General features: G+C 41.5%; 2 protein-coding genes across 3 annotated transcripts; one reads left to right on the top strand and one right to left on the bottom strand.

The window, feature by feature from the left end:
• The first annotated feature begins 2645 nt into the window (after positions 1 to 2645).
• On the top strand, positions 2646 to 4260 carry tor4aa (torsin family 4, member Aa). Its single transcript, XM_063014391.1, has one exon. The coding sequence runs from the start codon at positions 2646 to 2648 to the stop codon at positions 3861 to 3863; it is 1218 nt and encodes a 405-aa protein (XP_062870461.1). The 3' UTR covers positions 3864 to 4260.
• A 4107-nt stretch (positions 4261 to 8367) lies between these two features.
• Positions 8368 to 17124, bottom strand: zgc:56235 (Voltage-dependent anion-selective channel protein 2-like). 2 transcript variants are annotated; one of them, XM_063013654.1, is made up of 9 exons: positions 17060 to 17124; positions 15419 to 15490; positions 15272 to 15321; positions 13728 to 13880; positions 13580 to 13632; positions 12120 to 12341; positions 11826 to 11976; positions 8775 to 8832; positions 8368 to 8677 (listed from the first exon to the last, which is right to left on the bottom strand). In XM_063013654.1, the coding sequence occupies exons 2-9, from the start codon at positions 15483 to 15485 to the stop codon at positions 8586 to 8588; spliced, it is 846 nt and encodes a 281-aa protein (XP_062869724.1). In that variant the 5' UTR covers positions 15486 to 15490; positions 17060 to 17124; the 3' UTR covers positions 8368 to 8585. The 2 variants fall into 2 exon arrangements, with proteins under 2 accessions (XP_062869724.1, XP_062869723.1); XM_063013653.1 differs by having other exon boundaries at positions 17009 to 17118.
• Between the last annotated feature and the right edge of the window lie 5578 nt (positions 17125 to 22702).

Here is a 22702-nt window from a genome sequence, read left to right as displayed (position 1 = left end):
GTAAAAAGGTGGGTTTTTAATCATTTTTTAAAGACAGCAAGAGACTTCAGAAAGACAGGGGAAGTTCGTTCCACCAATTGGGGGCCAGTACAGAGAAGAGCCTTGATGCTTGTCTTCCTCTAGTCCTGGGTGGAGAATCAAGTCGAGCGAGACTAGTGGCTCGGAGGTTGCGTGGTACAGAGCGGGGTTTGATTAGACCTCGAAGATTAGATTGATTAGATCTCTTCATCACGGCACCTGTTAGTGGGTGGGATATATTAGGCAGCAAGTGAACATTTTATCCTCAAAGTTGATGTGTTAGAAGCAGGAAAAATGGGCCAAATTGTGATGGCTAGACAACAGGGTCAGAGCACCTCTAAAACTGCAGCTCTTATGGGGTGTTCCCGGTCTGCGGTGGTCTATCAAAAGTGGTCCAAGGAAGGCCGCTCAGGTGGCGCAGCGGTCAAGTATGCTAGCTCACCAGAGTTGGGTTTCTAGATGCATCGTATCGAAACTCAGGTCTACCTTTCCGACTGGGTTGGGCGGCAGTATGAACAGCGTTTGGCTGTTGTTCAGGGTTAGGGGTAGAGTCGGAGCATAGGTCCTCATAACTGGTGCGACTGCGGCCCCTGCTGGTTGACTGACGGCGCCTGCACAGGGCTGAGGAATAACACTGAGAGGGAAGTGACCCTCCGTGCGCAGTGTCTCTCAGTATATGAACTCGGCTCGTGCAGGTGAAAAATGCAGGCTGTACTGATTGCGTGCCGGAGGGGGTGCAAGTCAGTTGAGTGGCATCCTCAGTCAGCGGCAAAAGGGTCGAATCAGTTTAGAGGACACAATCAGGGTAATTGGACACAATTAAAATGGGGAGTGGGAAAAAATAGATAATAAAAAAATAAAAAAAAATAAAAAAAGTGGTCCAAGGAAGGAACAGTGGTAAACGGGCGGCCAAGGCTCATTGATGCATGTGGGGAGCGAAGGCTGGCCCGTGTGATCCAATCCAACAGACGAGCTACTGTAGCTCAAATTGCTGAAGAAGTTAATGCTGGTTTTGATAGAAAGGTGTCAGAACACACAGTGCATCACAGTTGCAGGGCTTGTTTTGGCAGCAAAAGTGGGGCCAACACAATATTAGCAAGGTGGTCATAATGTTATGCCTCATTTGTGTATAACATAACAATAATGTAAATACATGTACACACCCTTATACTAATACTTGAAGCACCTTTTGGTTTTTGACAACATTCAGTCTTTTTAGGTAGCAGTCTATCAGATCTCAACTTGGCAATCTTTGCCCACTCTTCCTTGCAAAAAAAACTCATTTCCTGTACACAGCCCTCTTCAGGTCACCCCACAGATTTTCAATTGGGTTCAGATCTGGGATCTGGCTGGGCCATTCCAAAACTTTGATCTTTTTCTGGTGAAGCCATTCTTTTGTTGGTGTGGGGGTATGCTTGGGGTTGTTGTCATACTGAAAGGTGAAATTGAGGCCTGAAGGATTTGTGCCAGACTTGACTGATATTTGGAACTATTCATAATTCTTTTCACCTTGACTAAAGTCCCAGTTTCAGCAGAAGAAAAAACAGACCCAAAGCATAATGCTGCCACCATCAGGCTTTAGTGTGGATAAGGTGTTCTTTTAGTAATGCACAGTGACATTTTTAATAAGGGTGTGTAGACTTTTTATACACTGATCAGCCATAACATTAAAACCACCTCGTTTCTACACTCACTGTCCATTTTATCATCTCCACTTACCATATAGAAGCACTTTGTAGTTCTACAGTTACTGACTGTAGTCCATCTGTTTTTCTGCATGCTTTGTTAGCCCCCTTTCATGCTGTTCTTCAATGGTCAGGACCTCCACAGGACCACTACAGAGCAGGTATTATTTAGGTGGTGGATCGTTCTCAGCACTGCAGTGACACTGACATGGTGGTGGTGTGTTAGTGTGTGTTGTACTGGTATGAGTGGATAAGACACAGCAATGCTGATGGAGTTTTTAAACACCTCACTGTCACTGCGGGACTGAGAATAGTCCATCAACCAAAAACATCCAGCCAACAGTGCCTCGTGGGTAGCATCCTGTGACCACTGATGAAGGTCTAGAAGATGACCAACTCAAACAGCAGCAATAGATGAGCAATCGTCTCTGACTTTACATCTACAAGGTGACCCAACTAGGTAGGAGTGTCTAATAGAGTGGACAGTGAGTAAACGCGGTATTTAAAAACTCCAGCAGCGCTGCTGTGTCTGATTCACTCATACCAGCACAACACACACTAACACACCACCACCATGTCAGTATCACTGCAGTGCTGATAATGATCCACTACTAAATAATACCTGCTCTGTAGTGGTCCTGGGAGAGTCCTGACCATTGAAGAACAGCATGAAAGGGGGCTAACAAAGCATTTAGAGAAACAGATGGACTACAGTGAGTAATTGTAGAACTACAAAGTGCTAAATTGGCTTATTCAAAATAATAAATTAATGATTATAAATACATGCACTTTTACTTTCAGTAAAAAATTCAAAGTGGACATGTACACTGGTGGTATATTAACATAAACAGAAGTTATTAATTAAACACTTGTTTTCACTCAGTGTAACTGCACATTCTGTATTTAGATTTTTGTTTTAACTGTAATCCCTGTTTTTTACAGATGGAAGACAAAGACACGTCTGAGATACTATCAGAGGATGAAACCAAGAGGGAGAAAAACAACAAGAAGCTCACACTGTCCTCGTTCTCCTCAACAGTACGAGCCGTGGTGCGAATTCGCCAGAAGTACCAAGCACTGAAGAAGCACCGCATGGAACAGGAAGCAACGGGAGCCCTGTTTAGTCCCCATCGCTCCACCAGCCCGAAAGTTTTCACGTTCGACCTGGACGATAGCAACCACCACACTAATTTAGGCAAAAAGAGGAAAAAAAAGAAAAAACGCATTCTGTTCCCCAGTGGCAATCGGCGCGTTTTACCCAACAAAGAGAGCAGTCGGGCCAAGCATTGCCTGATTCTCCTCAGCATCATCGTGTTCATGCAGGTTTACAATGCTTTCGAGAATCTGGATGATCATGTCCTGAAGTATGACCTGGAGGGCCTTGAGAAAACACTCAGAAGGGAGGTTTTTGGACAGCAAAAGGCAACCGAGGTCCTTTTGGAACATTTAAAGGATTACCTGTCCACCTATGTTCACAGCAAACCTTTGGTTCTGTCTATTTTAGGCCCCAGTGGTGTAGGAAAGAGTCACTTGGGGAGGCTGCTGGCTCAGCACTTTCGTTCTGTAGTGGGAGAACAGCTGGTCATGCAGTACTACGTGCTTCACCACTGTCCCACAGAAGAACACGTTCATGCCTGCACCCAAACTCTGAAGTCCAAGGTTTCAGAGTTGTTCACTCAGGCAGAAGAAGAGGAAAAAATCCCTCTGTTTATCTTTGATGAGATGGAGCACATGCCCACGGAGCTTTTGGACACGATGCTCGGTCTGATCCGAAACCAAGAAAACAACGAATACCTGAATGCTATTTACATTCTCGTTAGCAACCTGGAGCAGGAGGAGATCACGAAGTTTGTGCTGCAGAACTCGAGCGTACCCGTTTCAGGCCGGGGGTACATGAGCAAAGAGCTAAACGCACTGTTGCTTAGCAATCTCAAAAAGCACCATTCATTGTGGCTGGAGGCCGAGTTGCTGCCTCTTACCCTTCTGGAGAAAAGCCACGTGATGCAATGTTTTATTGACGAAATGTCTCGAGAAGGATTCTACCCAGACCGCTCTCACGTGGAAAGACTAGCGGAAGAGCTGGGTTACTATTCTGTAGGCGACCGGGAGTTTTCACGTACTGGATGCAAGCAAGTGGTGGCGAAGGTCAATCTTCTATGAAATGGTTGAGTATGCGTGTTGGCCGTACCAAGAAGACATTGACATTGGTCACCTTTTGTGCAGCTCTAAAGAGAAATCTTGAGAACATTGAATGTTTTAAGACATTAAATTTTTTATTTTACTTTTTATATTTTAAAATGAGACGTTAATTTCATTTAACTCACACTTACTGTTACTGTAAAACTGGTGAACCTTTGTAGCACCAAATGGGATTCCCACTCGAGAGCTTGAGATCTCGGATGTGGTACGCCACTCGAGCACCCTGAATCAAATTTTTTTGTCTGTCTTTGCATAACTACTACAACAAATGTGATTAATTATAGGATTTTCTTTTCCCTCCAGTTGCATCTTGCTGGTCTTATCATTCCTTGAAGTTCTGTACTGATGTGAACATAGTTTGATGTACTTTATCATTTTATTATTCATCTAATTGTTTCCAGTTTATCCTGAAATCAATAACATTGAACAATACATGTTATTTATTTTTGCAACTATTATAAATCACTAGATTACTTTTGTTTTCTTACTTGTGCTCCTGAAGGACTAAATAAATTGTGCAATTATTTCTCAAATATAAAAATCATAGCAGTAAATTCATGTTTCTAATAAACCATACAGCCAAAGTATACCGATCAGCCATAACATTAAAACCACCTCCTTGTTTCTACACACATTGTCCATTTTATCAGCTCCACTTACCATCTAGAAGCACTTTGTAGTTCTGTACAATTACTGGTCAGGACTCTCCCAGGTCCACTACAGAGTAGGTATTATTTGGGTGGTGGATCATTCTAAGCACTGCAGTGACACTGACATAGTGGTGGTGTGTTAGTGTGTGTTGTGCTGGTATGAGTGGATAAAACACAGCACTGCTGGACTGAGAATAGTCCACCAACCAAAAATATCCAGCCAACAGCGCCCGTAGGCAGCGTCCTGTGACCACTGATGAAGGTCTAGAAGATGACCAACTCAAACAGCAATAGATGAACGATCGACTCTGACTTTACATCTACAAGGTGGACCAACTAGTGTCTAATAGAGTGGACAGTGAGTGGACACGGTATTTAAAAATTCCAGCAGCGCTGCTGTGTCTGATCCACTCATACCAGCACAACACACACTAACACACCACCACCGTGTCACTGCAGTGCTGAGAATGATCCACCACCTAAATAATACCTACTCATACATGAAAGGGGGTTAACAAAGCATGCAGAGAAACAGATGGACTACAGTCAGTAATTGTAGAACTACAAAGTGCTTCTATATGGTAAGTGGAGCTGACCATGGATAGTGAGTGTAGAAACAAGGAGGTGGTTTTAATGTTATGGCTGATCAGTGTATGTGGACACCTAATGCAGTTCAGATGATTCAACTACACCCAATGCTAACAGGTATAAAATAAATAATATGAATTAATTAAATACCTCCAGTGGTGTAAGAGCCTTCAGAAAGACCCTTTTATGGTCCTGTGGATGAAGCGATGTCAGTTTTGACCTGAAGCTCACTCAACACCTGGCATAAATTATTATGTAGATCGTACCACTAGTCCCTGACCTAACCAACATTCTTTTGAATGGCTGGGCACAAAGACACACTTCAAAATCTAGTTGAAAGCCTTCCCGCCTTTTTGTCTTCTATTCTTTGCTGTTTGCGTGAAAGAAAAATTAAGACACTGGTTATTGAAGTACCTAAATTCTGATCTCATTAAAAGTTTTTGGCAACACATTTGTGTAAGGAACATAACAGTCATCAATTTTGTCTTAAGACCTTTATTACCACTTGTCAACTGTTGCTGGAAAAATGAGGTATTGTGTCCAGAAATAACTGACCATGTGTAAATTGGTTACAGCGTACTGTGAGGCCGGAGATCACTAGTGAAAATGCTTCTATTGTGCATTTTCTGTATTAATCTTAATACAATACTTTTATTAAACGTTAAATCTTAAACCTCAGATTTCTTAAGATTGGCCCTAGTGAAAAACACTCACTTACTTATCCAATTAGGGGGGGGGGGGTTTGGGGTGCTGGAGCCTATCCCATCTTTTCAATGGGCGCAAGTAACACCACAGTAACACTATGGATGGGGCGCCAGTCCATTGCAGGGCAGACAAACACACACATACATACACACACACATTCGCCTATAGGGCAATTCAGTGTCTCCAATTAACCTGTGGGAGGAAACCGGAGCTCCCAGAGGAAACCCATGCACACACAGGGAGAACATGCAAACTCCGCACAGATAGGACCTCGCCTGGCACCTTGCTGTGCTACCTACTGAGCCACCGTGCCACCCTAGTGAAAAACTAATAAGACCATTCGTGAAATTTACCATGACAGTATCCTTAAGTCTTATCCTTCCTACGGAAATACATATGAGCTACATATCAGAAGCTTGCATTTGCAGCCAAGGTCATGTAGATCGTGCTTGATCGGCCTATAGCACCGGAGACCTTAACCCTGGATCTCGGCAGTAATGGGCTTGGATATTATAGTGCTGATTATACTGAAAAAATGCACAATTGAAGCATCTTCAGTAGTGATGTGAGACTCTTGGTCCCCACTGCATGTACAGTGCCTTGCAAAAGTATTCAGCCCCCTTGAACTTTTCAACCTTTTGCCACATTTCAGGCTTCAAACATAACGATATGAAATTTTAATTTTTTGTGAAGAATCAACAACAAGTGGGACACAATCGTGAAGTGGAACGAAATTTATTGGATATTTTAAACTTTTTTTAGAAATAAAAAACTGAAAAGTGGGGCGTGCAATATTATTCAGCCCCCTTGCGTTAATACTTTGTAGCGCCACCTTTTGCTGCGATTACAGCTGCAAGTCGCTTGGGGTATGTCTCTATCAGTTTTGCACATCGAGAGACAGAAATGTTTGCCCATTCTTCCTTGCAAAACAGCTCGAGCTCAGTGAGGTTGGATGGAGAGCGTTTGTGAACAGCAGTTTTCAGCTCTTTCCACAGATTCTCGATGGGATTCAGGTCTGGACTTTGACTTGGCCATTCTAACACCTGGATACATTTATTTGTGAACCATTCCATTGTAGATTTTGCTTTATGTTTTGGATCATTGTCTTGTTGGAAGATAAATCTCCGTCCCAGTCTCAGGTCTTTTGCAGACTGCAACAGGTTTTCTTCCAGAATGGTCCTGTATTTGGCTCCATCCATCTTCCCATCAATTTTAACCATCTTCCCTGTCCCTGCTGAAGAAAAGCAGGCCCAAACCATGATGCTGCCACCACCATGTTTGACAGTGGGGATGGTGTGTTCAGGGTGATGAGCTGTGTTGCTTTTACGCCAAACATAACGTTTTGCATTGTGGCCAAAAAGTTCGATTTTGGTTTCATCTGACCAGAGCACCTTCTTCCACATGTTTGGTGTGTCTCCCAGGTGACTTTTTATAGATATCTTTGAGAAATGGCTTTCTTCTTGCCACTCTTCCATAAAGGCCAGATTTGTGCAGTGTACGACTGATTGTGTCCTATGGACAGAGTCTCCCACCTCAGCTGTAGATCTCTGCAGTTCATTCAGAGTGATCATGGGCCTCTTGGCTGCATCTCTGATCAGTCTTCTCCTTGTTTGAGCTGAAAGTTTAGAGGGACGGCCGGGTCTTGGTAGATTTGCAGTGGTCTGATACTCCTTCCATTTCAATATGATCGCTTGCACAGTGCTCCTTGAGATGTTTAAAGCTTGGGAAATCTTTTTGTATCCAAATCCGGCTTTAAACTTCTCCACAACAGTATCTCGGACCTGCCTGGTGTGTTCCTTGGTCTTCATGATGCTCTCTGCGCTTTAAACAGAACTCTGAGACTATCACAGAGCAGGTGCATTTATACGGAGACTTGATTACACACAGGTGGATTCTATTTATCACCATCAGTCATTTAGGTCAACATTGGATCATTCAGAGATCCTCACTGAACTTCTGGAGTGAGTTTGCTGCACTGAAAGTAAAGGGGCTGAATAATATTGCACGCCCCACTTTTTAGTTTTTTATTTCTAAAAAAAGTTTAAAATATCCAATAAATTTCGTTCCACTTCACGATTGTGTCCCACTTGTTGTTGATTCTTCACAAAAAATTACAATTTCATATCGTTATGTTTGAAGCCTGAAATGTGGCAAAAGGTTGAAAAGTTCAAGGGGGCTGAATACTTTTGCAAGGCACTGTATGCATTTAATTTCCTCCCCTTAAAAACAGTGCCAAGTTTATTGCAGGATGCTGGTGAAAGAATTTTCTTGCTACTCATTGTCTTAAAGTCTCGTACAGCTTTAAGATTTACACTCGACCGACATACTTTTCATACTGAAATCCCCTGTACAGCCAGAGGCAAAATGCTTTACTGGCATTGTGAGTTATGCAAAGTGTTCTTCACTAAGCAAATATGACAGAATGTTTACAGCTTGAAGCAACAGAAACCATTAAACTCTGTGAAACCTAGTAACAGTGCAGAGTGGTCATTTTAAATAACTTCTCACTACAGACAAAGGCCTCGGGATATAGTGGACCATTTATTATCAGGGCTTGTTCACTCTAAAAGGTCAGTGGAGCTGAAAGGTTGGATGTGCATCACCTAAATGTGCACCGAGTCTCTAATATCAAACAAGGTAACATGGAAGGAAATGCTTGTGTATGCTGCCATTGGAAAGTGAAAAATAAATACTACTACAATAAGGTGACCTCTTTTTGGTCTTCCTACTACAAGAGCACCTAGGCTTCGAGTTCAAAGCCCAGTCCAAACTTGTGCCCTCCAGTGTTAAAGTTCTTGCCGTCGATGAGCGCAGAGAGCGTCAGCTTCACTCCTAAGTAGACAGGGAGAACAGACGGGATAATTAATTGCTTTTTAAGCAAATGGCGAGAACAATATGGAAAAGATCGGATCACAATCATAGAAGTTACCTGGTCGCAAACTCTGAGTGTAACCAATTCCAATCAGACTAGCATTGTTCACCTTGGCCTGTAAGCACAAATATAACACGAAAACTGTCAGTCACTTTCTTTGCCCTTGTTGTAGACAGTTTAGTTCACTCTGACACTGTGTTTTAGAGTGAAATCTAAAAAATTTATGATATTGGGTGTGTTCAAAAACCTAGTGAGCTGCCATGCTGTCTTACTGCCTACATAACAGCTGCCTAAGTAGAGATGATCCTAATAAGTCATCGACTTATAAGTCAGGTTATTCGAACGCACTACTTAGACAGCGATTCCATCAGTTTTCACTTACTAAGCTACCACAGTTAGCCTCAAGCCATTTAAACCAATGGGATGGGGTGGCACACAGCGCTAGCATGTCAACTAACATCTCCCTCCGTGTACCGAAAACAGTTAAATTCGCTGACAAGTCCAAATTTGCAAATAAATAACACTTGTGCAAGTTTATACAATTAAAAATCAATAATAATTTATTTACGTTTGAAAATAACGTTCGTTTCTCCGCAGTTATGCAAATGTTGTGCCGCACTGAATGCTGGGATTGCCTTCACCGTTAAGGCAGCATCGGATGCTCCCTTGTTATTCTGTCAAAATAGCGTTCAGATTTAAGTGACTTACTAAACAGCCTTTTAAGGCATCTAGGAATTCGAACAGCCTACTTCTGACATAAAATGCTGTCTATGTAGAGGGCTCACTAGGTTTTCAAACACACCCATTGTCGAAAATGACAAACTTCAGGTTACACAATCTGGCAATCAGCTTCCACGTGTTGCAGCCATACCTACTGCTAACAAGTGCTTAAAATCAATTAAATGGTTCCAGCTTTGTAGCAATAGTTTCAGAAAGGCTCCTTCCTGCATACATACACATATTCTTACAATCGAGTCACAAAGCTGCTTTGGTTATCGTATACACTAATCAGCGATACTGTCCATTTTATCAGCTCCACTTACCATATAGAAGCACTTTGTAGTTCTACAATTACTGACTGTAGTCCATCTGTTTTTCTGCATGCTTTGTTAGCCCCCTTTCATGCTGTTCTTTAATGGTCAGGACTCTCCCAGGACCACCACAGAGCAGGTTTTATTTAGGTGGTGGATCACTCAGCATTGCAGTTATTATGACATGGTGGTGGTGTGTTAGTGTGTGTTGTGCTGGTATGAGTGGATTAGACACAGCAATGCTGCTGGATTTTTAAAACTCCACTCACTGTCCACTCTATTAGACACTCCTACCTAGTTGGTCCACCTTGTAGACGTAAAGTCAGACACGATCGCTCATCTATTGCTGCTTTTTGAGTTGGTCATCTTCTAGACCTTCATCAGTGGTCACAGGACGCTGCCCACAGGGCGCTGTTGGCTGGATATATTTTTGGTTGGTGGACTATTCTCAGTCCAGCAGGGACAGTGTGGTGTTTAAAAACTCCCATCAGCATTGCTGTCTTATCCACTCATACCAGCACAACACACACTAACACACCACCACCATGTCAGTGTCACTGCAGTGCTGAGAATGATCCACCACCTAAATAATACCTGCTCTGTAGTCCTGGGAGAGTCCTGACTAGGGATGTAACAATACACTCTACCCACGATACGATGCGATTCACGATACTCGGTTCACGATACGATTTTTTCCCGATTTTTTTTTTTAAACTAAAATTGAAGACAAATTATGACAAAGTTTCCTTTTATAATTTCTCTTTAAAAAAGAAAATAAAACACTGTATTTGTGATTATCTTTTATTTATTTAAATAATGAACGCCCTTTTATTTCTGAGGTAGGTACTAACTATGCAAAACAATTCTAAATTAATCCCAATTTGGCTGAAACACCCCGAATTTGGCAACCAGGCGTATATGGCCAGTGCCGTCATCAAGGCAAGATGTATAGCGCCAGCGCCCTCTGCTGTTTAAAGTAAATATCGATTCATTTTACATGTCAAATCGATGTGAATCGTGGAATTTTTTAATCGGTTATTAATTGTATTGTGGTGAATCGTTACATCCCTAGTCCTGACCATTAAAGAACAGCATGAAAGGGGGCTAACAAAGCATGAAGAGTAACAGATGGAGTACAGTCAGTAATTGTAGAACTACAAAGTGCTTCTATATGGTAAGTGGAGCTGATAAAATGGACACTGAGTGTAGAAACAAGGAGGTGGTTTTAATGTTATGGCTGATTGGTGTATAATGTTGAGATCAGCTGCAGTAATTATCATATATAAGCGCTAGAACCCCTGAACATGTAGTTTGTCTACTGTTGTTCTGAGTTCGCCTCTGCTGTTTGTATAGGGTGTCACAGGCTGACCTGTTACACAAATAGAATAAAAAGACACTGTGGCACTGGCATCAGTCAGTGTTTCTAGGAAAGCGAGTCATATGACATTTAAGTCCACAAGGCAAATAAAGTATTCAGAAAGTAAAGCCCCTTATGAACTGAACTATTGAACTGGACAATGCACCACTGAGCAAAGTCTATTAAAGGAACAAAAGCTAAGGGCAGGAGCTACACCCTGATTTTTAGACCTGCCTTTCTATTACTCATCTATTAATTTTATTACTAAGTCTAGACTTGTTACACTATTAACAGCCCACTCCCTCATTCCACAGCCACCTTTGGAAAGGTCAAGGCTTCCTGTAAGATCTGAAAAAAATAGAGAGGACCTTTACATCAAGTAAAAAATGGCCAATTAGCTTGGCAGGGTGAGTTCTCTTGCAGCCATGGATAGCTGTAGCATCATCAGGATTCAAACATGCAATCTCCAATCAGTTATTCAATGCATATTGTAGTTATTGGCAGCCCATATGGCTCTGAGTGTGCCCAACACTGGCAGATGATAAGAAGGCGGACACACAGTGGACACGTGTGGTGGTCCAGCAATCAGCAACTGGAAATTACATGATTGGGAGATAAGGTGGGAAAAATCCATCCAGGTTTTAATTCCAGTACTAAGCGGTTCTTAGTGTTTGTTCATTATCAGTTATTATTCATTGATCATGAATAGGCTTAACTTACAGACAAAGAGGCCTCCTTGTCCAGCTGATACTTGGCAGCAATACCAAAGCGTGTGTTGTTGCTACCAGCGGTCCATGCCAAAGTGACTGCAGTCTCCAGCTGATTGTTTACTTTTTGGTAAACAGAACCTGCAAACTCAGTTCCATCATTTCTAAACAAACAAAAAGTCATAAATATTAATTGTGTCCAATACTGACCAATTAAAGAACATTTATGGCTGAAATAATCCTCATAACGTTAACACCTTCCATATCATCTTAAACAGGAGCAGCTTTGTATTCCACTGATACTCACACATTGGTGTGTAGCTGAAAGTCTCCAGCCTTGTAGCCCAAAGCAAAGTTGTTCTGCACCAGTTTGGACTTGGCTGTATCAAACGCAATCTGATACCCAGCCAGCCAGCCCATGTAACCCAGAACTGCTGCAGAATGAACAACAGGGCCCTCAAAGTCAACATCACAGGACAGGTTGATGTAGTCCCGCTTGTAGCCACTCTTAAGTTTACCACTTTTCTTGCTGTTGTAAGGGAGGATTGAAAATGAATTAGGACATAAAATGTATCCTGCAAAATGTTGTTTACAATTATAATACTATGGCATGTCACAGTAATTTGGATTTTTTACCATTCATATAGACATGTATAGTGATATAATATACTTTTGATGGTAATACAGAGAATAAAGGCTTACAATGACATTGTAAATGAAGACAAACGTGGAAAACTCTATATTTTGTTGACCCCAAAAGTTGAGATAAAGCACCCAGAGTGTTTAGTTTACAGCTGATGCATCGTTTTTACCAATTACCTTTAAAATAATTAGTCACCTTTTTCTCCAATTTTTTTAGACTTCAACCTCTGTCCCACTGCTGGAGCCCCCACCCCAGATCCAGGAGGGCACCAGACTGTCATGTGCCTCAGACATACGCTTTCTCCCAGAGCTCAGCATCACATACAAAGAGCTACACACTGCACAATGCACAGTCAACCGCCGCTAGTGCAAGTGACTAAATCAGCCAGCAGTGCCCAGAACTGCTGGATTTTGAATGAATGTCATTGCTATAACTGCCACTGATCCACACTTAATCACCCATTATGACAAAATGCAAATGAGTTTACAAATAACTGAAATCTCTTAGTAATAAGAACATTTTCTTTGGCACACAGCTGGATTTAGAAGAGCCCACGATTTACAAAGTAATGTTAGAACGACACACACTGCCATGAAGTGCAAGGTCTATGGATCTCTGCAATAAAACTGTGGCAAAGCAGAGATTTGGGTGTTCCTGGGACCATGCTGGCCTGAATAACTGAATAAAACTGATGAAGCTTGGAATATTCCTTGTATAGCCAAACTGGGCATCCGGGCAAAATACAGTAATTTTCAATTCCATGTTACAATTCATCTGCCACTTGCACCACCCCCACGCTGGCTAAAGAGAGCTACAAACAAGCAGCTGTGCCTTCCTTTAATTTACCTGCAGACACACTATATTAGCTACCATTCACAACATGTGCAATGTCACAAGTACATCTTTAGCTTCTTTTTTGTATATTAATATAGGACAAGAGTCCTAAAATTGTTGTCCATGTTTCTAACTTATGATACAAAAATGGGATATTCTAGTCACATGATTACCTTTCATGTTTTTTGTACTCATGGCTATATAAGTTTAAACAACTTGTATAATAATAAGCATTTATGCCTACACCTAGAACTTACAGCATATGTGTGTTTTTTAAGAAAACTACTCACCCTGTGTTTGGTACAAAGGACGTATCAAGAGCCACCTTCAAGCCCTTTGCTAGCTGTTGAGAAGAAAGAGGGTCCTTTAGCCTAGTTAAACCACTAGTAAGTCTTTGTTAAACATATTAAACAGGCATTTTAGAAAGGCCCATCTGACCTGGTCTTCTACTGAAAGTTCTGTGGTCAGAGTGTTGTCTGTGTTCCACTTCTGGTTGAGGCTTAGACCAAGGTCCTTCAGCTTGTACTTGGTCTCCAAACTTCCACCGGCCTTGCCAGTGTCCATATTAGAAGAACCAGAGGTGTTGAACTCCTGAAAACAGTCGAAATCAAAGTTAAGAAAAAGAGAATCACAAACTTGAACATGATCTCACTTGAATACAATTAAGAAAGTATGACGATGGGTGGGCGCTAAAACTAGAAGACAGATTTAGTTAGCCAAAATAAATAGACAGGAATACATTAGGATTACATGAAGAGACAAGCCTACATCTAACACATGCCCCCTACAACACATGTAGTGGCAACCTCATAATTTCACCTGCACTAGGCAGGTTCACACAGAGATCAGCATAGCGTACGGAGAGTCTCTTGTTACTATGCAGGCTCCATCTATCAGTCAAAAGTGGTCCTAATTGCAGAAGCAATGACGAATCACTTTGGCCCACTCTCCTTCAGACATCCAATCATGTCTGTATAGGCGCTTGGCTTGCAGAAGTCAAAAGCTCGAGATCTCAGCATGGTGGGCTAGCAATGTTTTATTTATTTTTTTCCCCTATTTTTTCAGTCCAAATGTCTATTAAACATCGATCAGCCATAACATTAAAACCACCTCCTTGTTTCTACACTCACTGTCCATTTTATCAGCTCCACTTACCATATAGGAGCACTTTGTCGTTCTACAATTACTGACTGTACTCCATCTGTTTCTCTGCATGCTTTGTTATCACCCTTTCATGCTGTTCTTCAATGGTCAGGAATCTCCCAGGACCAATACAGAGTATGGTGTGTTAATGTGTGTTGTGCTGGTATGAGTGAATAAGACACAGCAGTGCTGCTGGAGTTTTCAAACACCTCACTGTCACTGCTGGACTGAGAATAATCCACCAACTAAAAATATCCAGCCAACAGCACCCCATGGGCAGCATCCTGTGACCACTGGTGAAGATCTCAAAAATGACCAACTCAAACAGCAGCAATAGATGAGCGATCGTCTCTGACTTTACATCTACAAGGTGGACCAACTAGGTAGGAGTGTCTAATAGAGTGGACAGTGAGTGGACACGGTATTTAAAAACTCCAGCAGCATTGCTGTGTCTGATCCACTCATACCAGCACAACACACACTAACACACCACCACCATGTCAGTGTCACTGCAGTGCTGAGAATGATCCACCACCCAAATAATACCTACTCTGTGGTGGTCCTGCGAGAGTCCTGACTATCGAAGAACAGCATGAAAGGGGGCTAACAAAGCATGCTATATGTAGTGGAGCTGATAAAATGGACAGTGAGTGTAGAAACAAGGAGGTGGTTTTAATGTTATGGCTGATCAGTGAATATAAACTTAGCTTTAAGTATCTTAAACACACAAAAACTTGACAGGCATTATCTTGCTCTTTATTGTACAAGATGGGTGTGACAGGAAACTAAGTTCTTTAAAAAGGAAGCAGGCTCAGAGGGAAAACATTTCATTAACTCACCACTCCACTTTGCGATTTGGTCTTAAGGTCCAACTTAACAATTCCAAAGCCTTAAAAAAAGCAAATCAGAAAAGCAGATCAGAAACGACAATACAGCACATTGGGAAACGTTCTTTGTAAAATATGTAATGTCAGGTAACAACTTACCATAGCCCTTGCTGAAGATGTCCTTCGCTGCTTTACCCAGGTCAGAATATGAAGGAGGAACTGCCATTGTGCCTAACAAAATAAAAACTCTTAAATAATTACAGCTTGTGAAGCGTCAACACTCAATGTTCAATGTTCCGCAAAGCTTCCAACTGTTACTATTAGGGATGTAATGATACACTCTACCCACTCTGTGTAGTGACGTCAACCAGGCGAGGTGAACAGCACCAGTGCCCTCTGCTGTTTAAAGTGAATATCGATTCATTGTACATGTCAACCGATTTGAATCGTGCCACATGTGAATCGATTTTTAACTGTCTTGTGGTGCATCGTTACATCCCTAGTTACTAAAATCAAAGGATTTCACGAATTATCACTATTTAAGACAGTATTTATTTTTTGTAGTCTTAAAATGATTATAATATTGTTATCATTCATTAAGGAACTTGTTTTTAGAGCAGTTTTGTATTTCAAAAAATGGTTTGACCTAGCATAGCAGTCTTAATGCACTAGCCCACCAGCCTGGTCTGAGGATCTACAGCAGTATATGCAAGGAATGAAGCCAGGCCAGGAGATGTAAATAATCCTACACTCATTGCCCATTTTATCCGCTCCACTTACCATATAGAAGCACCTTTGTAGTTCTACAATTACTGACTGTAGTCCATCTATTTCTCTACATGCTTTGTTAGCCCCCTTTCATGCTGTTCTTCAATGGTCAGGACTCTCCCAGGACCACTACAGAGCAGGTATTATTCAGGTGGTGGATCATTCTCAGCACTGCAGTGACACTGACATGGTGGTGGTGTCAGCAATGCTGATGGAGGTGATGGAGTTTTTAAACACCTCACTGTCACTGCTGGACTGAGAACAGTCCACCAACCAAAAATATCAAGCCAACAGCGCCCTGTGGGCAGCGTCCTGTGACCACTGATGAAGGTCTAGAAGATGACCAACTCAAACAGCAGCAATAGATGGGCAATCATCTCTGACTTTACATCTACAGGGTGGACCAACTAGGTAGGAGTGTCTAATAGAGTGGACAGTGAGCGCAGTGCTGTGTCTGATCCACTTGTACCAGCACAACACACACTAACACACCACCACCATGTCAGTGTCACTGCAGTGCTGAGAATGATCCACCACCCAAATAATACCTGCTCTGTAGTGGTCCTGTGGGGGTCCTGACCATTAAAGAACAGGGTGAAAGGGGGCTAACAAAGCATGCAAAGAAACAGATGGACTACAGTCAGTAATTGTAGGACTATAAAGTGCTTCTATATGGTAAGTGGACCAACAATATCACACCTGTATTACCTAGCTGCATTGTTTAATTGCTATTATTACATAAGTCACGCTAACAGTTAAATTAAAAGTTTAATTGTTTGGACAAAAATATTTGTGTCTATTCTGTGCTAACAGTTATCTGGTTAATAAGTTTTAAATGTACTTAATGTTAATAATCCACATTAAATACACACTGAATAGACATGCTACCTGATAGCCACATTGCTAGCTACTTTTGGCGTTACTTTATTATTAACAAAACAAAACTAAATTTTCTTTTTAAAAACATGCAATATTAATTACCGTAAAGTTAGCTATCGATTTTCAATAAAATAACAAACTGTAAACATTTACAGGTATACAAGCTGAACTTCAGTGCTTTTGTCCTTCTGCTGCAACCTTCTGTGTGTCAGCTACACAACGTAGGACAGTTACGCACTAAACTGCATACTAGCATACTACATAGTACGTTACAACCATAGGTTGCGTACTTTTTTTACATACTACTTAGTATGGTAGAGGATTCGTACGTAAACACTACTTACGCACTCGATCTGCGCATGTTATTGGTTTCAAAGTAAAAGTTTCTCAAACATAAAAATACAACCCCAAATCAGAAAAAGTTGGGACAGTATGGAAAATGCAAATAAAATAAAAATGCAGTGTTTCTTACATTTACTTTGACTTTTATTTGATTGCCACTCAACAATAGCTGATATAACCACATGGGTGAGGGATTACTTTGGCAAACCTTTGTCAAGCACTACAATACAGAGTTACATGCACAAATGCCACTTACAACTTTACTGTGCAAAAAAGAAGCCTTATGTTAACCATGTCCAGAAGCGGCGTCGACTTCTCTGGGCTCGGAGGCATCTAGGATGGACCATCACACAGTGGAAACGTGTATTGAGGTAAGATGAATCAGCATTCCAGGTCTTTTTTGGAAAAATGGACACCGTGTGCTCTGGACTAAAGACGAAAAGGACCACCCAGACTGTTATCAGCAACAAGTCCAAAAGTCAGGGTCTGTCATGGTATGGGGCTGTGTCAGTGCCCTTGGCAAAGGTCATTTACACTTCTGTGATGGCAGCATTAATGCAGAAAAGTACATTGAGATCTTAGAGCAACATATGCTGCCTTCAAGACGTCATCTTTTCCAGGGACGTCCATGCATTTTTCAACAAGACAATGCAAAACCACATGCTGCACACATTACAAAGACATGGCTGCGGAAGAAGAGGGTACGAGTACTGGACTGGCCTGCCTGCAGTCCTGACCTGTCCCCAATAGAGAATTTTGAAAGGAAAAATGCGACAACGAGGACCCCGTACTGTTGCACATCTTAAGACGTGTTTGCAGGAAGAATGGGACAAAATAAAAGCTGAAACACTAAATCACTTGGTATCCTCGGTGCCAAAACGTCTTTTAAGTGTGGTGAAAAGGAATGGCAGCATTACAAAGTGGTAAACGCTTTACTGTCCCAACTTTTTTTGGAATGTGTTGCAGGTCTGAAATGCAGGAATGGATGTTTATTAATAAATGAAATGAAGTTGAGCAGACAAAACATGAAATATCTCAGGTTCATCCTGTCTGCAATCAAATAAAAGTCAAAGTAAATGTAAGAAACTCTGTGTTATTTATTATTAGATTTTTCTATACTGTCCCAACTTTTTCTGATTTGGGGTTGTACTTTGTAAAATAAGAGGTGCTTTTACAAAAACACATTGAAACAGAATTAATAGTAGAGTGTTAATAAAAAACATACAGCCAGGCTGGCCTTTTTACATTCCTCCTTCTAGACAACTCCTGTGGTGATTGCTTACGACAATGGTCCGAGGAGGGACCAGTCACAAACTGTGGACAGGTTGTTGGGCATCGAAGACCCACTAATGCTAAAGACATAAAGGCTGTTGCACCTGATATGGACCAAGGGGCTAATGTGGCTGAATTGCAAATAACGGGGCACTCTGGTGGTGAAGCAGTCTAATGCACTAGCCCACCACCACTGAGATCTCTAGTTCTTAATGTTATTGATGTCGTCGAGCACCCAAACTTGTATAACCTGGCTGTGCTTGAAGAAGGAGGAAGGTCGAAAGCGCCGTGCAATTGTGACCTCTGCTGTCTGGTTAAGGCACCTGTACTAGTGATTTGTGCAGTATGGTTATCTTTATTCCACCACCATAAAAGTTCATCATAAAATATGTGAAAATTGTAGCTACAAAAGCCAAAGTGGCCAACCTAAAAGCGTGTGTATCTGTGACAGCATAGCGCAATTTCAAGAATACCCCTTTTCCACGGTTTTGCGTGTTTCCACCGCAAAAAAAGAGGTTTCAGAAAGCGAACTAGCGTTCGAATCTGGCACCACAGAACACTAAGTTTTTTAGCGCAAACCGTGAAGTCATCTGTGGGCGTGTCAAAGTGTAGAGGTTTTGGTGCTTTCACATGAGAAGCTGTAACACCGCTGTGCTGGTGTCTCGTATGGAGCTTGATGCTGCGTTTTTTTGAGCCAGTTTGCCACTGATATTTTCAAAGCGCCTCAAAAGAGATGAACTGTGTGATATGACGTCGTAAAAGTGACCCGGACAGTACGAAAAACACTTAACGTGACAAATAAACTTAACGTGGCTTGTTGTAAAACAATGGCAGATGAATTTGGGCAGTACAGAGCACTTATAACCAGTAATAACAGAGAGAAGTTTAGTGTTACTGTGTCGTACTTTTAGTACATTAAGCCATGCTACGCTTTATTTACGTTAAGAAGTGGATTCTCAGAATCCCGAGCTGCATAAACACCACACGTGAAGTAAATACAGCTAAACACACTCACTCACTCACTTTCCTAACCACTTATCCAATTAGGGTCGCGGGGGTTGCTGGAGCCTATCCCAGCTTTTTAATGGGCACAACACACACAGTAACACCCTGGACAGAGCATCAGTCCATCGCAGGGCAGACACACACACATACACACACCCATTCACCTATAAGGCAATTCAGTATCTGCAGGTTTTTGGGCTGTGGGAGGAAACCCACGCAGACACGGGGAGAACATGCAATCTCCGCACAGAAAGGACCTGGGCCACCCCGCCTGGGGATCGAACCCAGGACCTTCTTGCTGTGAGGTGACCCACCGAGCCACTGTGCCGCCCCAGCTAAACACAGATATATGTATTGTATTTTAGACTGGGTTTGATGGTTAATTCACACAAATGCATGTTCTTGACGTGGAACACTTTAGTGCCGTTTTACCGCACAGCTCAAGCCGAGTGCTGAGCAAAGCGCAAACCTCTTCTCAGATGAATTCACTAAAAAAAGCAACAATGGCAACAAACATGTCTACGTCTTCTTATCACCAACAGCTGATCGATGCTTTTTGCATAAAAACGAACATCGGTAACAAGAGCACAAATGCTCACAGGTAATAATAATAATAATAATAATAATAATAATAAGTTCAACTTATATAGCGCCTTTCACCAAGCTCAAGGTCGCTGTACAGTATAAAAAGTGAAAACAAACGACAACACGCAAAACAAGACAAAACAAAAACAACACAAAAACAATTCAACAGTGTGTAAGGATAGGTTAGAGATATAAGTTCAAGAAGTAGAATGAAAATGTCTACATGCTCTGCCATCATGTTATTCCTCTTTACTTTCGTTGTGCAACTCCCACAGTTGATGACGCAGGCTTGGTTCCCAAAAACTGGTGGAAACGTGGGTCGGTTCTCTAAAAAACACCAAGGTTTGAGGAAACATGAACAGAACCAGTTCAAGAACCTGAGTTCTTTTGGTGGAAAAGCACTAGAAATGGTGCTCAGCACATTGGTCAACACAGCAAATTTCTAGGAAAGCTGAACCTAGGCAATCATCAGTGTGAATTATTTATTGTGATCTGGAGCTACCTCAATGAAAAGAAAAACAACAACATTTGCCAAAGTTATGGGTAAAGGTACAGAGGTCCCTTTTTGACCCTTTTGTCTCACTTCAGGGGCAATTCTGTGATAAGTGCATTTGACTAATCAAGGTTTCTTGCTCCACCCATAAGGTCCACTTCAGACCGTAATCAAGAAAGGTAACCAGATTTAGCATGGGTACTTAGGTACAGTACAGGTCACTTTGCAATGGAAATAACCACTAAATGTGCAATCACTGATTTAAAAGTGTACCATACCATACGTTACCTTGTACTTTTTAAAATGACCTCTTGAGGTCATCACTATACACTGATCAGCCATAACATTAAAATAACATCCTTGTTTTATCTGTCCATTTTATCAGCTCACTTACCATATAGAAGCACTTTGTAGTTCTACAATTACTGACTGTAGTCCATCTGTTTCTCTACATACCTTTTTAGTCTGCTTTCACCCTTTCTTCAATGGTCAGGACCCCCACAGGACCACCACAGAGCAGGTATTATTTAGATGGTGGATGATTCTCAGCACTGCAGTGACAATGATGGTGGTGTGTTAGTGTGTGTTGTGCTGGTATGAGTGGATAAAACACAGCAGTGCTGCTGAAGTTTTTAAATACCGTGTCCACTCACTGTCCACTCTTTTAGACACTCCTACCTAGTTGATCCACCTTGTAGATGTAAAGTCAGAGTCAATCGCTTATCTATTGCTGCTGTTTGAGTTGGTCATCTTCTAGACCTTCATCAGTGGTTACAGGACGCTGCCCACGGGGCGCTGTTGGCTGGATATTTTTTTTGGTTGGTGGACTATTCTCAGTCCAGCAGTGACAGTGAGGTGTTTAAAAACTCCATCAGTGCTGCTGTGTCTGTTCCACTCATACCAGCACAACACACACTAACACACCACCACCATATCATTGTCTAAAGTCTAAAGCTACTCTGATATTTTACTTAATTCACATTTTACATATTTAACTACATATTCTGTTGTTTTACCCCGAGGTGGTTCTGATGGAAACCTGTTTACCCACTTAAGGTTAAGGAATGAAGTCCAGACTGCTGTGCCAACAATGCTGCTCCTGCCAGATGTGAGGGAAACCTGCCGTGTTTGCACCAAGAATGTCAAGAACTCACTACAGACTTTATCACAACTTTTATATTTTAATTTGTAATTTTAATTTGTGAGTGTATGATATTGTGTAAATCCTATTTATTCAAATTATTCTCCAGGCCACCCAAGAAGGATGTAGGATCCTGTAATTTTAAGGGAGTTTTTCCTTGCCACTGTCGCCCTCGGCTTGCTCAACAGGTTTTAGTCTGTTGGTCCTGGATTCTGTAAAGTTGCTTTGAGACAATGTCTATTGTAAAAAGCGCTGTATAAATAAAGTTAACTTGACTTGACTTGATATATCCTGGTATGGGTTAAGCATTAGCTTATATAAAGCCAGGCTTACCTTTTTTGGACATACACATGAATCCCTGTGAGAGCATATATACAATTCTGCATGCTTTATGTTAGCTGTGGCCAAAATCAAATAAACTTTTACCACACTAAGTCATGGCCAATGACTTAATTATTTAGTTCCCATGCCTTACCAAGTTGTGGTCACACGCAACCTGATAGTCATCATACCTAAAGGTATTATGACTGTAAAAATACACATTCATTAAGTGTGCATGGACCTGTGATGGACTGGCGACCTGCCTAGGGTGTTTCCTATTTTTCGCCCAATTAATTGTACTCACTCCAACCCTGAATAGGATAAAGCAGTGGCAGACAATGAATAAATGATAAGTATGCATGGGTATTTTGGGCATAATCCAATGTGAGTCATAAACAAAGGAATTCATTTCTGCTGCTCCCCTGAGGGAGTCACAACAGCGGGTCATTCAACCGCATATTATATTTGGCACAGTTTGTATGCTGAAAGCCCTTCTGACTCTCCTATTTATCCAGGTTTGGGACTGGCACTCTTACCACTGTGCCACACAAATAAATATTTTTTAAACAATTAAAATGGGTTTAAATTTGGGAATTAAAAAACCTTCTTTCTAAAATGGACACAAAATATTATGGTA

Source organism: Trichomycterus rosablanca, chromosome 18, assembly GCF_030014385.1.
Source record: "Trichomycterus rosablanca isolate fTriRos1 chromosome 18, fTriRos1.hap1, whole genome shotgun sequence".
In the NCBI taxonomy this organism is placed as follows: Eukaryota; Metazoa; Chordata; class Actinopteri; order Siluriformes; family Trichomycteridae; genus Trichomycterus; species Trichomycterus rosablanca.
Note: the sequence above shows the minus strand (reverse complement) of the source record. Positions and strands in the feature narration are given on the sequence as shown.